General features: G+C 43.2%; 2 protein-coding genes across 2 annotated transcripts in view; both read right to left on the bottom strand.

The window, feature by feature from the left end:
* Positions 1 to 6,166, bottom strand: LOC109614643 (cathepsin L1-like). The gene is made up of 8 exons (XM_020052474.3): positions 6,072 to 6,166; positions 4,779 to 4,910; positions 4,442 to 4,564; positions 3,357 to 3,515; positions 1,638 to 1,862; positions 1,103 to 1,271; positions 710 to 827; positions 1 to 492 (listed from the first exon to the last, which is right to left on the bottom strand). Exons 2-8 carry the CDS (start codon positions 4,902 to 4,904, stop codon positions 393 to 395), a joined length of 1,020 nt encoding a protein of 339 aa, XP_019908033.2. The 5' UTR covers positions 4,905 to 4,910; positions 6,072 to 6,166; the 3' UTR covers positions 1 to 392.
* A 7,719-nt stretch (positions 6,167 to 13,885) lies between these two features.
* The window catches only part of dapk1 (death-associated protein kinase 1), a 68,205-nt gene continuing 65,115 nt past the window's right edge, over positions 13,886 to 16,975 (bottom strand). The window contains exon 28 of the mRNA XM_029124627.2: positions 13,886 to 16,815. Coding sequence (XP_028980460.1) covers positions 16,417 to 16,815 — 399 coding nt within the window. The 3' untranslated portion in view covers positions 13,886 to 16,416. The remainder of the gene's footprint in view (positions 16,816 to 16,975) is intronic.

Below are 16,975 nucleotides of genomic sequence, written 5' to 3'. Positions count from 1 at the left end.
AAATTCAGTGAAACAAAACCTTCAGGTTTAATTAATCATAATAAGCACAATAATTAGCAGAGCAATGGTAAGAAATTAAAATCAGACATAAGACCAAAAACTAAAAGCAAATTGAAGTCAGTTAAAACAAAGATGGCTTGGAATTTCACAACCAACATAAAAGGCAATAAACCCAAACTGTTTGTTGTTTAACCTTGAAATCCATATAGAACTCTTCACAGCCCACTTGTCATTCATGTAGAGACCCAGACTATCAGCCAGAAACTCAGTCAAATCCTGAATCTCATTCAGGCTGTTAGACATCCAGTAATTTTTAGTAGTTTCAGTTAGTTGTACAGCTCACAGGATCCTGTTTTGTAAGCTCTTGCTGAGGCATGCTGGTCTGGTCCACACTAGACCAGAGGGTAGCTGGCGGATGAGGCGATGCCACAGTGGTTCTTCCGGTCTTTGGCCATGTAGATAAAACCCTTGTTTCCCCACTTCTCACTCCAGCTGGAGGAAACAGGAAGGGAGATGTCAGTCAGCGGAGATGCACTTTAAAAACAATTCTTATATTTAAAGAGTCCAATGTCTTATTATCTATGTAGGCATGTTCTACATGGAAACGGGTAATGTCTATGTAAAATCAAGTTTTGCTTGATTTAATAACTTTAAATCCCATTTTACTACTTTTGAAGTAGCATTTTCTGCAGTGCAGTAAAGACATTACCTGTTCTTGACAATCCAGTACTTCTTCCCTTCGACATCCTCCCCCTCGAACCCGTAGCCAACCACCAAGACCCCGTGGTCCAGGGCATCACTGCTGCAGTCCTCATCATAGTAAATACCTAGAAACAGATGACCACCATGTTAAGACACTTGGAAAACCTACAGAGGTCACTGATGAATGTGACAACAGCGCATAACATGCACATACTTTCAACTGTTCACTACTAGCAGTCACTGGAAATACAGTGAACTCTGAATTTACCCTGAACCTGACTATTTGCTGTCAGAATTGTTCAGTTTCAATCAAGGAAGTACAGAAATAACAATTCTCATCTATGGTTTCATTTAGAAGTGACCTCAATCCTGGAACTAATAATCCAGTAACTCTAATGACCTGACTGGTAGAACTGGAAGGACCTCTGGCTGGCATCGATGGCAACAGACACCGGCCCGACCGCTGCCACGGCCTTCATCAGAGCGTGCTCCTTGCCTCTGGGGATGTCTACGAAGCCCGTGTTGTTGGCAGAGTTGTACTTGGGGTCATAGTTACATGGCCCGTCGTCCTGAGGGGAGCATACACATGGGGGTCAAGAGGTCACTACAGCCCAAAATCACATCAGTTTCAGCAGCCACAGCACCATGGCATTCCTTCACCCTTATGAAGTCTTCAACTGGCTGGGGCTTCTTGTGTTAATGATTACAAGTCCCTCTAGATCATCAGTACAGAAAAGCCAACTCTTGTTAGAATTCAAACAACCCTTAAAATGTATGTAGCAGTAAAATCCCCAACCTTGGATTCACACAGGTTCAAAAAACACTAGGTGGCATTAGGCAACCTTTCAGGTTGTTCACAAATTTACATATGTAGTAGGAGAACACAAAATAGAAGCCTAAATGGTGTCATCCACAGGGTCAGGAATAATACGTACAATTCCCAGGTATGGGTACACATCGTCGGAGTCCAGTCCATTGTTGTCTTTGATGTACTGGAAGGCCTGGTCCATCAGACCACCGTTGCAGCCCTCATTGCCCTCTGGACGGGAGCAGTCAACAAGGTTCTGTTCACTGAGGGACACCAGAGTACCGGTCTTCCTGAACACTTGACCCTCCATGGCGCCTGTGGTGCTGAAGGCCCAACAAGACCCACAGTGTCCCTTCAAACAGAAAACACTATTAACACAAGTAACCTTGAAAGCAGATGCAACTAGTCAACCAAAGAGCCCTGCAGGGGCACGGATAACAGATGTTTTAGAAGATCACCTACAGCTGCAGGATGTTGTAAAGTATTAGACACTGAGGAGGGAGAAGAACCTGTTAGCACTATCAGCCAGAGGAATGATAGAAATCTGTAGCTCCCCCTGCTGGTTGATGGATCAACATGGTTAGAATTTTACAGGCGGTTTTTCTACGGTCCTTATTCAGGCAGAGCTGTGTTGGATTAACTTCACACCAATACTCCCACACTGCAGCCCTGACGCTGTGTCACAAAGCAACACCAAAATAAGGTCCTGATCAACCTCATTGCAAGACCTTAAGACAATCAAAGATCACTGCCTGGCTTAAAGGAAAGGTTTTAAATGTTTTACTTTTTACAGATTATCTAGCCTAATCATGGACTGTGGAGACTTTTTTGGAATTAACCAAGTTGAGAGTTTAAGATTTTCTTAATTTAAGCCTCTCCTGGCTACAATGAAAGTAACTGTGGCAATGGATATAGCATGGGAAATGATACATTTGGTTTTCCCAAACCAGGAAGGCCAGGGTATATGGATATAGGTCTCCAAAAACAATGTGTCAAAACGAGCATTGTTTCAATGGTTATCAATGTTTATTCTCAAGTCCCGTTCTGCAGGAATAGTATGGGGAAGTACTGAAATTATTTCTACTACGGAGCATTAGCACGATTTTGATACTGTTGGGAACAACCATGTCAGTTATTTTCCCTGACTGATAACATTCTGGAATGCCGGTCTGTCTTTTAGACAGTTAGACTTCATTTTATTAACAAAATAGGGGACTGAAATACCATAAATTGTGCTTGTTGCCAGCTAGTACTCCTCCAATGAGGTCAGCACCATAGTTCAGCTGTTTTGAAACAGCACGGCGCTGTTATCTCCAGTGCAGAGGTTTACAGATTATGTTGTGAGGTAGAGCATTGTTTATGGAAAAATGTAGAACATAACCATTAATACAACGCTTGCTTTGGCAATTTCTTTCAGGAGAACATTCAGAGACCTATATCCATACACCGTGGCCTTCCCATTTTGGAAAACCAAATGTTTCATATTTTCAAACACTACATTGGTTGCCCTGTTCAGTTCAATTTTAGCTTAGAGAGAGACAGTAGGAAAAACCTTAAACTCTCAAAACTGTATTAATTCCAAAAGATAATCTCTCCACAGTCCAGGATTAGTCTAGATAATACGAAAAAAGGCCCCAGGATCAAAAATAGCAAACCTTTCCTTTAACTTCAAAAAGTAAGTAATCATGACATCAATAACAAGCATGCAGTAATGTTGCATACAACAACAAAAATTGCCAAGTCACACTTTGGCCCTTGTCTTCATACAAGGTGAACGTCCCTTTCAGGACAGCAGACTAATGCACCCATTGAATGAGTCATTAATGTACTGATCGAGGCCTCTCACCTGGTCTTTAACAGGGGTAACATACCCCTTCTCCCTCCAGTCCACCTGACGGGGAGCCTCCAGGAAGTTGGGCTCCAAGAACACGGATCCCCTGAACTTCCTCTGGTTGGCAGCCTTCTGCCGGTACCCGTTCATCAGCTGACGGAACTCCTCGTTGGTCTGAGGAGAGCAGAATCATGGAGTTCAACAGTTACCATTCACAAACCAAAAGGTGTAACCCTGACCTCTAACCCTGTGGTCTGGGGAAAGGGAGACAAGGACATTGAAAAGCCTCAGTTTCAGAAGTACAGGTTAAAAGGTGCTGACTCTTCAATAAACACATTAACATGGTTATACAGCAGTGGGGAAGCAATAAGCCTAGCTCTACAGAGTAGAGAAAGGGACAATTGATTGTTACATATCATGCCATAATTAAAAAGATAACATATTTTTAGTAGCTTGCTAAATATGAATCAAAACTAAAGAGGGTTTCCTTCTAGACTTAATAAGACATTATATTTATATTGAACTTTTCAGGGACCCAAAGACACTGTACAAAAGTGACATGGAACAGAAAACAAAATAAATACTATGAGAAAACTACTAAGATTGAGAGTGTGGGATTTGGCGTGGCTATGGGTAGGGGATTTTGAACAGATGAGACTTGAGGCGTTGCTGGAAGATGGGGACAGTCTCAGGGTCATGGATGGTTTTGGGGACAGAGTTCCAGAGACGAGGAGCAACCATAGAGAATGCCCTGTCACCAAAGATGACTTCTGAAATAAGGAATCAATTGGTTCTCTGCACTCTTACAAGATCAAAACTATTGTGCCCCTGTCCTTTTGTAGCAGACATATTCCAAATGTTGCTCAACATATTTAGATCACAGTAAATTCACAGTATTGGGTCATGATATTCAGCCACTGAAATCATGAGCCTAAACACATTGTATCATGACCTAAGTATCATGATAAATGTATGATGTACTTGGCATATTCATGCCCTAATAAAACATCTGCAGAAATGTAATTGCTAATATTACACATTGGGATTATTGGGTTGTCAGCAAAACCAACAAATACTTTTTCTGGTTGGTTTGCTCATACCTTGTCTCCAAAGTGGTTCATGCCCAAACGGTAGGTATGTTTGCCCATGGAGTGCTCCAGGTTGTGCATCTCAATCTTCTTGAGGTTTTTCTCCCAAACCATCCTCCTCCAGCCCTCCTCCTTCTGAAACAGATACAAATGACACCATCAGATCTGGTCCACAACTCACATGGAAGCAACCCACTTTAGAATTAGTACATTGCATTATCAAGGGTTTCAGCAACTATTTTGGAGTTGATTCTCTAGTAAAAGAAAGTCCACTTCACAACAGATCACTGGACAACCCAGATCAACACTCCTATTAGGATTTGTGGCTACAGCCCTGCTGGTGTCTGACCTCATGATAGTCCTTGCTGTGCCAGTTCTTCCACAGGTTCCAGTGTTCGTCCAGCTGTGGATCCAGGCTGGGAGCCGAGAGGACAGCGGAGAGACACAGTGTAAACACGGTCAGGAGAGGCAACATGGCGGCCTGAAAAGAGACACAGGCCCAGATCACACATTTGTTTTAAACTTTGTTGTGAACCAAATCTGTACTAGTTAATAGGGAAATGTAAAATTTTGTGAGTTTAAACTAGTTTCATTGTGAAGATGGCAAAAAAAAGAAAAAATGTCCAGAAGGAATGTTTCCTTTGTTGACATGACCAAGCAGACAGATTCACATTTGATTTGAGAAGGGCATTCCCTTTCCCCGGGATCTAATTTACATCTTGGAAGCAGTTCCATTACGATTCCAACGTCCCCTGGTGCAAAACACACCGAGGGCACATACATTTGTTACTTTGAGGATTCTTTATCATGGTAGTTAAGTGGATTCTGTCTAAAGTTTAGGTCAGTTTAAGTGAACTACCGAATTAAGCATACTGAATGTATCTCGCCCTGACGTGTACCGCAATACCCCTTTTAATTCAATTGTGTACACACACACACACACACACACACACACACACACACACACACACACACACACACACACACACACACACACACACACACACACACACACACACACACACACACACACACACACACACACAATCGTGAAAACCCGAACCATATAATCGAATCCTCCCACGTGCTTGACCAACTCCACATTTGTTGTTCTGTTGGGCTGAGCAACATATCTTTTTTGGGGGGGTCGGGGAGGCACACTTCGGTTCCAATAGAGGTATACAAATCATACATATAAAAAAACATTTTAGATATTTATGATATAAAATATCCGTAGGCTGCCGAAACACCGACATGTATTTCAATCAAAGCCGACTAGGGAGCTATATTACTGACATGGGGATACCCCAGCCGATTGGCATAATGGCCTTTGCCCTTTGATTTAATTATGGCCTCTACGATTTTGATAACTAATTCAGATTCAAGCGAACATGGTTTTAAACAAGTTACCCAAGTAACTACATGTAGTAATGACTAGAACTTAACATTTACATTAAAAAGAGTTTGACCAAAACGACTGTGAAATTCAATCATCCCGAAAAACGCTATTTTCAATGTAAATGGCGGAAAAAGTATACTAAGCGTTAGAAAGTTAAAGAAATTAACACGTTTCAGCTCTATAACCTTACTAAAACCCTGCTGAATAAAGACGCTGTACCTCATCACTCCAATTGACACTTACTTCTATGTTGGTCCTTGAAGAAGAGTAATTCGGTTTTCTGCAGAATGCACGAAGTTTATAAGGCTTGTATGCACATCACGTTAACCATGAAAGTTGTCTCTGATTGGTCGCGAAGTTTCTTGTTGTATGCATGTAAATAACCCTGCCCCTCTGTGAGGTCATCGAAGCATGTGATCTGGCAGAATCGGATCGATTCCGCGCTGATTAATACTTGGGATGTTAAACCTGAGTTAAACGGCGGGTTTTGTATGGTTTGCATGTATGATGTCTTCGAGTCACATAATGAAAATAATTATTTAATATTGGTGATGCATTTCTTTTAAGAACACCTTTCACACGCAATAAAACGGAAGGGTTGCACTGTCTACAGATCAGGTGTTGTGTAAATGTATGACATCACACGATTACCAACCTATACAACAGTTCTAGCGGATGCATACCAGGGTTCACATACATTGGTATTGGGTTATCTGTAATGTAAAAATGTTTCCGTATACATGCATGTGTTTAAATACACTAAAACCATACATTTTATTTGACTCTTTGAGTTATTAAATGGTTATGTGTATAACATACCAAATTATTTGAAAGATAATAAAAATAAAAATATATCTGGAAAACTATATGACACACCCACTGTTTTGGAAAACTGCTGAGGAATAGGACTTGCAAAATATAACAAATAGAAATAAAAACAGAAAATGTTGGTAGCTTGTAAATGATATTTTCATAGTAGCTTCACCAACACGCTGAGTACTTGTCGCAGCATCACCTCGACAGCTGAACAAGAGCTTTTCAGCTCTTTATGGCGTGTCTTCAGAGAGTCAGTTTCAGGAGGCTTCATAATCCATCACACAATGAAATATGACCAATACATGAACAAATCTGTTATCAAACCAGGGTGTTCTGGGTCAGGTCTAGTCATGTGACTGATATTGTTGTTTCTGGTAGACAGGGTTTTCTGTGTGTAGTCTAGCTATTTGTCACTCTGAACTTCTGGTATTGTTATCTCCTCTGCCATGTCTATTTTAAATGTTGAACTTTAAACATGTTTTCTTGGACTGTTAACCAATATTAACCCTAAACACAGAAGACACGCAAGAGAGTAATGTGAGAAAAAACTAAAATGAACCTAGTTTCAAATAGTACATTAGTACAATAGTACATAGCTTCTAAAGCCAAAACATGGTAACAGTGATGTAAAATCTGAATGACGTGCTGCAGAACACTAGAATACTCTTCATGCTAACTCCATGATGTTTTCTAAATAAGTAAATGGCTGTAACACAGTATGGAGAAATACTGACAAACAAATTCCTTTCCATTCCAGTGAACTCATTGGCGGTAGAGCGTTTTTCAGGAGCACACTTTTCACCTCCATTGATTAGTTTCATTTCAATCACTATAATTGATTGGGGTTCGTAAACAGAAGATTTAAGATGATTAGCACCTATTTAAAAATACTGAAGGAATCACTCCTCCTTGTAAACACATTGATTCACTACATTGATTCAGTCTGACAGCAAAGACCCCGGAAAAGATAACTCTTGTCGTCTGACTTATTTGGTAAAGGGGTTTGCATCATATCAGAAGGATGTTAGGCTTAGTTCAGTCTACTGGCAAGGATCCACAGTGTAATCTATACACAACCAACGTCTTACAAATGACCAGAATGACATAACATAACAGTGCCCGGAGAAACTTCCAACACACTAAGTAATAACGACCTCAGTCATCACAGGTCAAAGGGCATGATGACATGTTTCTGGAATCCACTGATGGGTTCTGAAGGGTTTTGACTAAGTGTTATTCAGCCAGTAATTAGCAGTAGAATGGCTGGTCTCAATCTACTGTTACCACCAACAAAACACACATTGATCACTGTTGATTGACCCTCAATACAATCCTTTAAGGACTGATAGAGAAGTTTCCTCCTGTTGTTTTTGGCTCCACTCTGCTGGGTCTTCTCTCACAATATAATCTGAAGAGCATCACCAAACACTGCCTGGAATTGCACTCTGTCCACTACAAGCAGCTATAATGCCTTTCTCCATGTCCTGTTAACCCATTACATACTTTATCACACAACCTTCACATAACCAAGTTAGTATTTTGCTGCTAGTCAGACGATGTCCAGACACAATATAATGTTTAGGTGTTCTGGATGTTGAAGACATTTCAAACATACACACTTCCAACATAAACTACTGTTCAAAGGTTTGGGGTGACTTAGAACTTTCCTTGTTTTCCATGAAAACATAAATGAAATGAGTTTGAACAGGAAATATAGCAAAAAGAATAGGAAATCTAATCATCGTCAAGGTTAGAAATGTGAAATAATACTTCTAACATTGCTTTCACTGAAAAATCCTCCATATCCAGCAATTACAGCATTGCAGACTTTTGGCATGCTTGTTGTCAATTTGTTGAGGTAATCTGAAGAGATTGCACCCCATGCTTCTTGAAGCACCTCCCACAAGGTGGATTGGCTTGATGGACACTTGTTAGGTAGCATACAGTCAAGCTGGTCCCACAACAGGCTCAATAAGGTTGAGATCTGGTGACTGTACTGGCCTCTCCATTACAGACAGAATACCAGACTGCTTCTTCCCTAAATAGTTCTTGCATAGTTTGGAGCTGTACTTTGGGTCATTGTCCTGTTGTAGAAGGAAATAAGCTCCAATTAAGCGCCATCTACAGGGTATAATGGGCATTGAGTTTGGGTTTTTTATCTTTCTTTTGGTGGATTGTCTCAGCCCGAAGGAGCGACATGGGGCCGCCTTCCCGTGGACTCACCACCGACAGGAGGGACCATAAGGGGCCACTCGGGTGAAGAGAGGGGCGGAGCTGTCAACTGATCACCATCTGGTGGTGAGTTGGATCTGATGGCGGGGGAGAAAGCTGGACAGACTCGGCAGGCCCAAGCGTACTGTAAGGGTCTGCTGGGAACGTCTGGCCGAGTCTCCTGTCAGAGAGATTTTTAACTCCCATCTCCGGCAGAGCTTCGACTGGATCCCGAGGGAGGCTGGAGATATTGAGTCCGATTGGACCATGTTCGCCACCGCCATTGTCGAAGCGGCTGTGGCCGTAAGGTCTCCAGTGCCTGTCGAGGCGGCAATCCCCGAACCCGGTGGTGGACACCGGAAGTAAGGGATGCTGTCAAACTGAAGAAGGAGTCCTATCAGGTTTGGTTGGCTTGTGGGACTCTTGAGGCAGCTGACGGGTACCGACAGGCCAAGCGGACTGCAGCCCGGGTGGTTGTGGAGGCAAAAACTCGGGCCTGGGAGGAGTTCGGTGAGGCCATGGAGAAGGACTATCGGCTGGCCTCGAAGAGATTCTGGCAAACCATCCGGCTGTCCGGTCCCTGTACGACCGAAGCAGGAGCTTGGTCCGCATTGCCGGCAGTAAGTCAGACTTGTTCCCTGTGTATGTTGGACTCCGGCAGGGCTGCCCTTTGTCACCGGTTCTGTTTGTAATTTTTATGGACAGAATTTCTAGGCGCAGCCAAGGGTCGGAGGGTGTCAGGTTTGGGGACCACACGATTTCGTCTCTGCTCTTTGCGAATGATGTTGTCGTGTTGGCCCCTTCAAGCCAGGACCTTCAGCATGCACTTGGATGGTTTGCAGCCGAGTGTGAAGCGGTGGGGATGAAAATCAGTACCTCCAAATCCGAGGCCATGGTCCTCAGTCGGAAAAGGGTGGCTTGCCCACTTCAGGTTGGTGGAGAGTGCCTGCCTCAAGTGGAGGAGTTTAAGTATCTAGGGGTCCTGTTCACGAGTGAGGGAAGGATGGAACAGGAGATTGACAGATGGATCAGTGCAGCTTCTGCAGCAATGCGGTCGATGTATCGGTCTGTCGTGGTGAAGAAAGAGCTGAGCCGCAAGGCGAAGCTCTCGATTTACCAGTCAATCTACGTTCCTACTCTCACCTATGGTCATGAGCTTTGGGTAATGACCGAAAGGACAAGATCCCGGATACAGGCGGCCGAAATGAGCTTTCTCCGCAGGGTGGCTGGGCGATCCCTTAGAGACAGGGTGAGAAGCTCGGTCACCCAGGAGGAGCTCAGAGTAGAGCCGCTGCTCCTCCACATCGAGAGGGGTCAGCTGAGGTGGCTTGGGCATCTGTTTCGGATGCCTCCGGAACGCCTTCCTGGGAAGGTGTTCCGGTCCCGTCCCACCGGGAGGAGACCCCGGGGAAGACCTAGGACACGCTGGAGGGACTATGTCTCCCGGCTGGCCTGGGAACGCCTCGGTGTCCCCCCGGAAGAGCTGGAGGAAGTGTCTGGGGAGAGGGAAGTCTGGGCACCCCTGCTTAGACTGCTGCCCCCGCGACCCGGCCCCGGATAAGCGGAAGATGATGGATGGATGATGGATGGATATATTTTCAGGTTATGATACAAAAGTGGAGTCAATGTCCAATAATAAAATAAAATGTCTTACTTTAATTTGGTGCATCTGGAGCTTCCACTAGGAGACACAGTTTTTTGATGATTCTGCATATTCCAGAGGTTTGAGTTTTGACTTCATGCCAGTCCTGTGTGGCTTCAATCACTTTACCCAATAAAACAAAATCAAACAATAATCCTCCAAATGGCTTCAACATGGAGGTATAGCTTTTCTTCAAGGTCCCTTTTACCCCATACAAATCTCCCACTTTACCACCCCCAAATCTCCCCCAGACCATCAACATTGCCTCCACCATGCTTGGTAGATGGAGTCAAGCACTCCTCCAGCATATTTTAGTTGGTCTGCATCTCACAAATGTTCATCTTTGTGATCTGAACACCTCAAACCTGGATTTGTCTGTCCATAACACTTTTTTCCAATATTTCTCTATTACTCTGTCCAGTGTCTATATTCTTTTGACCATCTTAATATTTTCTTTTAATTGGCCAATCTGAGACATGGCTTTTTCTTTGCAACTCTGCCTAGAAGGACAGCATCCCGGAATAACCTCTTCTAATGGTGAGACTGGTGTTTTGCAGGTACTATTTAATGAAGCTGACAGTTGAGGACCTGTGAAGCACCTGTTTCTCAAACAAGACACTCTAATGTATGTGTCCTCTTGCTCAGTTGTGCAACGGGGCCTCTGTATGTATAGGGCGTCTGTATGTATAGGGCTCGAACTATTTTAGTTTGAGCCCTCTTGCGCTGTTCTGTAAAGGGAGTAGTACACAGCGTTGTCCGAGATCTTCAGTTCCTTGGCAGTTTCTCTCATGGAATAGCCTTCATTTCATGAGTTTCCCTGGAAAGTTCATTTTTTGCTTTGGACTGATGGTTGCTGATAATGGACCCCTGTATGCCAATGTAGATATTCTATGGGGTTACATATCTGCCAAAAGGTTAAGTATACATATTGTTGGTATTGTAAGAAATTCATACATAGTGGTATGATCATAAAAAAGTGTGTACAGCATAAAATATACAGTGGGGAGAACAAGTATTTGATACATTGCCAATTTTGCAGGTTTTCCTACTTACAAAGCATGTAGAGGTTTGTAATTCTTATCATAGGTACACTTCAACTGTGAGAGACAGAATCTAAAACAAAAATCCAGAAAATCACATTGTATGATTTTTAAAGAATTTGCATTTTATTGCATGACATAAGTATTTAATCACCTACCAACCAGTAAGAATTCTGTCTCTCACAGACCTGTTAGTTTTTCTTTAAGAAGCCCTCCTGTTCTCCACTCATTACCTGTATTAACTGCACCTGTTTGAACTTGTTACCTGTATAAAAGACACCTGTCCACACACTCAAACAGACTGCAACCTCTCCAAAATGGCCAAGACCAGATAGCTGTGTAAGGACATCAGGGATAAAATTGTAGACCTGCACAAGGCTGGGATGGGCTACAGGACAATAGGCAAGCAGCTTGGTGAGAAAGCAACAACTGTTGGCGCAATTATTAGAAAATGGAAGAAGTTCAAGATGATGGTCAATCTCCCTCGGTCTAGGGCTCCATGCAAGATCTCACCTCGTGGGGCATCAATGATCATGAGTAAGGTGAGGGATCAGCCTAGAACTACATAGCAGAACCTGCTCAATGACCTGGAGAGAGCTGGGACCACAGTCTCAAAGAAAACCATTAGTAACACACTACGCCGTCATGGATTAAAATCCTGCAGCGCAAGCAAGGTCCCCCTGCTCAAGCCAGTGCATGTCCAGGCCCATTTGAAGTTTGCCAATGACCATCTGGATGATCCAGAGGAGGAATGGGAGAAGGTCATGTGGTCTGATGACCCGTCCCTCCAGCAGTGGTCACAAAGTGCTTTACAGAGAAACCCGGCCTTAAACCCCAAGGAGCAAACAACAGTAGTGTTGAATTTCAGTGGCTAGGAAAAACTCCCTAAGAAGGCTGGATTTTAGGAAGAAACCTAGAGAGGACCCAGTCTCAGAGGGGTGCCCAGTCCTCTTCTGGCTGTGCCGGGTGATATTAAGAGTCCAATTGGAATAATAAATACATTTCTCTGGGCTAAATCCAGAGTATATTTGATTTTAGACTAGCTCAAAAGTATGACCAGGTGGACAAGGACAGGGACAGCAACGGGCCCCCCAAACCAGGTACTCCGCAGGTGTGGACCAGGACCTCATCTCCTCCTAAAATGTAAAACTGGAGACTGAGAAAAGTTAGAAAGTGCATTCTTCATATCCCCCAGCACAATAATATAGCAGCGTAACACCTTGGAACTGAGACGGGGGGGTCCAGCGACACTGTGGCCCTACCCGGGGGAGGCCCCGGACAGGGCCCAACAGGGGCCCTCCTAAAACTGTAACCGAACCTTTCCAGGAGAGCTATTATGAAATCAGGGAAACCAGAAATAGGTATCCTGCATGTTTTCAATTTAAAATTCTCTTCCCTCTTCATTCATGCATCGTGAAAACTAATTTTCATGTGAGTTACTGTTCTTTATTTGTGCATAAGTTTCACGCGTAAAAAAAAAATCACTTAAACTAAAATAAATTGTACTATTGGGTATGCCTACACACTTGTTGTGGTCCCAAATACTCAAACATCCACTTGGTTCCTTCCCCCTGGGTTGTTGCTGTAAAATGAGAACTTGTAAAAATACGAATAACTAAAACAAAATGTTACGCAATCACTACAGACGTTCCAGGCCAGATACAGCCATCATAAAAATTATGCACCGGACACAGCTATTAAATAGCACATGCCAGACTGTAATATTTAAAGGGATATCTTGACTTAAATGATGATTAAATCAGTTAATTATAATTTGTATCTCAGATATTCTATGCAAGGCTATTCTTTGTCCTTGTAATTTTCACACAGAAGTATTGTGTGCTTACTGGTGTAATATCGTTATGTGGTCTTCAAAAAACAGCTATGGACTTTTATTTTGAACAAGAAATCATGAATCGCACCTCTATGGTAGAGCACTGGGCTAGCGGTCCAACTCTTGCTTTACAGTTTCGAAGATGCCAGATTACTGACAAGAGATTAAATGTAGAGATATGATTCATAAATTAATGAATGGCGTAAAGTAAAAATTTAACATGTAAAAAGTCTTAAAAGGGTGTCCATACGTTCACAGATCTAATTTCACACTTGCCTTTCCTGTTTTACATATGACTGTTTTTTACGATCATGCCAATATACAAATGTATTTTCTTACCAATATTGACACTCAACCTTTTGGAAGATATTTAACTCCATAATAATCCATAAAAAATCTGCCCTTTTCAGCTACAATAGTCATTTACAACATTAACAGTTATTTTAATGGACAATTTTGAAAGAAAGTGTAGAACCAGGATTGGACAGAAAGTAGATCAAGTACACAGAAAAAATTTATTTTCAGGTAAATACTTTATTATAAAATGGACCTCCTAGACTTGAAGGCCAGATCAGGATGGAGCGACAACATGGCGTTATTCCCAGTCATGCTGTGGGAACCAAATGATCAGGATAATCAATACAAACCAAGGTTGTTGTGCAAAGAGACTTTCTGTTTATACAAAGTCTTAAATACAATAATCTCCTAGAGACAGACAGACGGCCCCTTAATGGCACCCTATTCCCTATCTAGAGCACCAGTTTGGACCTCTGAGCCACAGAGAATAGGGAGCCACAGAGAATAGGGAGCCACAGAGAATAGGGTGTGTTTGGGGACAAACAGGTCTGTGCCAAAATCACTGTCAAAATCAAGAAGTCACAAAAACAACAGAACGTACGTTAACAAGAGATCTTTAAGTTCAGTAATACATGATGATTCAACACAATAAAAAAGTTACTTTTTTAACAGAGAAAATACCATAGTGTACAATATACACTTTCCTTCACAAACACAGTTCTTCAGCTTGGCTTGGCAACAAGAGGGCTGATCCCTGCATGTGTGTCTCGGGTCCGTTTCCACTGTAACAAACATCATGTGATTCTGTGTTGTTGTTCAGGAGAAGCCACATAAACACTCTGACAGCACTCTATTCCTTCGTTATTTCCTCTCCCACACCCACAATCTTAAAGAACCCTTAGACAGCCAGTACATTCAATGTTTCAGACCCACACTGAGGACCACATGGAGGTAGACAACTGACCGCCTATATATTTACATAATTGTCATTTTATGTCAGTAGTCTGACCCATAAAACTGGGGAGGAGTGTCGAGGGGGAGGGAGGGTGTAACAGTTGTAGAAAATGGTAAAGTGAAGGCCTCTGGGTAGGATGGACATGTTCTTTCTGCTGGGAAGTGAAGGCCTCTGGGTAGGATGGACATGTTCTTTCTGCTGGGAAGTGAAGGCCTCTGGGTAGGATGGACAAGTTCTTTCTGCTGGGAAGTGAAGGCCTCTGGGTAGGATGGACATGTTCTTTCTGCTGGGAAGTGAAGGCCCCTGGGTAGGATGGACATATTATTTTTGCTAGGAAGTGAAGGCCCCTGGGTAGGATGGATATGTTCTTTCTGCTGGGAAGTGAAGGCCTCTGGGTAGGATGAAAAATATTCTTTTTGCTAGGAAGTGAAGGCCCCTGGGTAGGATGGATATGTTCTTTCTGCTAGGAAGTGAAGGCCCCTGGGTATTTTTAAAGACCTCTCAGTTCCTATATAGGTTAACCCCAGTGTTGTCTCCACTGGAACACATTGTTAGCCTAGCTATTTCAAAAATAATGCTGTTTCTCTAACCCTTAGGCCAGGCTGTTAGGCTCTTAGAGCCTGTCCCAAATGGAGCCCTTCACAGCATACTATTCAGTATTAGTAGTCCACTTTGGAAGGGATAGTGTTCCATTGTGGACTCACTCAGGCCTGTATTGACAAAGCATCTCAGAGTAGAAAACATGTCCTAGGTAAATAAAAACTCTGTAAGAAGCTTTTTTTGTTATAAGAGATCCATCTAGTCCACAATTAGCATGCTGACGAGAGGTCCAGAACAGGGGACCCAGTGAGTGTCTTGGGAATGCAAAAAGGCACTGAGTCAAGAGTTCCTGTGCCGCAAACAGGCAATTGCTTTGGAGGTGTTGAAAGGAGATATTTCTATTTGGGCAATCCATAAATCACAGTAGCATCTCTAGTCTTTCAGACAAAACATTCCCATGATGTGCCAAAATGCTTACACCCACTAGGCTAATAATTAAGCATGTTTTACTTTTGATTTTGATATTTAATTCTGTACATCCTGTTGCTTCAAGTTAACCTTGTGACACCTAATTCTGATTGATTATTCCACATTATATACAACAATAATGAACTTCACTATCTCTTTCAACTGTTGTGAACACCAGCTTAAATGAACTTTGATTTGACTAATTTCACATAAACTTACTGAGCTGCACATTTGTTAAGACATTTTTTCATTCCTAAGACTTTTTCTGAGGCGCTTTGTGAACACGGGTCCAGCACTAGGAGGGGCTGGTCAGGGTGTCAGGTTGTTGTGCTTTTCAGGGGAGGTAGAAGGCTTACCTAATCAGAGAGCTGTCAGACTGACAACAGCTAATGACAGAGACTGACAACTTAGTTAAAACAGTTGTAGCTGTTGTTGGAAGTGAACACTTAGATGCCACTGGTTGACATGTTGGAAGGAGATCACCAGGGACTTTAGGGAAGTGAAATCTCAGCATATAAAATGATCTCAGATCAGACGGATATGAACCTTTCCACCCAGAGTGGTGTCCTTCTATTGTGGAGAAGTTGAGCTGTACCAAAGGACTGACAAGGAGCAGTGTCTGGTGAAGTTCATGGCTGTGCAACCACAGTACAGGACACAGTGACCTTACAGGCACTCCACACTCCTCTGGAGCTCAGGACAGCCAAATGATTAAAACAGTCAGAGAGGTGAGGGAGGGGGAGGAGGGGGAGGGAGAGGAGGGAGACGGGAGGTTGTAGAATGTCTCAACGGGAGATCACAGAGCTGATGGAATGGTAAGAAGTTCCTCCATTGCAGATGTGGAGGTTTCCCCCCGAGGCCCCGCCCTCCCCCCTCGATTCACCCTCCATATGAACTCTGAACACAGGTGATGTCTTCAGTAGGAAGTCGGCAGCATCACGTCTCCCCAGCTCACGAAGCTTCCCCATTAATACTCCTACAGTGCTGTCTGGCCGGACTGACCAATCTTGGAGCAGCTCTGCCGTGGGGCTGGCCTGGAGGGACGGGTCATTGGTTGTGGTGGAGCTGTGTTTGGCAACAAGGTCGGTCAGTCCCAGGTTCATGGCTAACAAACACCAGTCCTTCCCCAGGGCATCAGGAGGGTCCAGCAGACGACACAGCTTCCTCCTGGCCAGCAGAGACACCTGAGGGGGACATGTATTATAACATTACAGCTTCCTCCTGGTCAGAGACACCTAAAGGAGACATCTATTATAACATTACAGCTTCCTCCTGGTCAGAGACACCTAAAGGAGACATGTATTATAACATTACAGCTTCCTCCTGGTCAGAGACATCTGAGGG

This window comes from Esox lucius, chromosome 13 (genome assembly GCF_011004845.1).
Source record: "Esox lucius isolate fEsoLuc1 chromosome 13, fEsoLuc1.pri, whole genome shotgun sequence".
NCBI classification, from domain to species: domain Eukaryota; kingdom Metazoa; phylum Chordata; class Actinopteri; order Esociformes; family Esocidae; genus Esox; species Esox lucius.
This window is presented reverse-complemented; position numbering and strand designations above follow the sequence as displayed.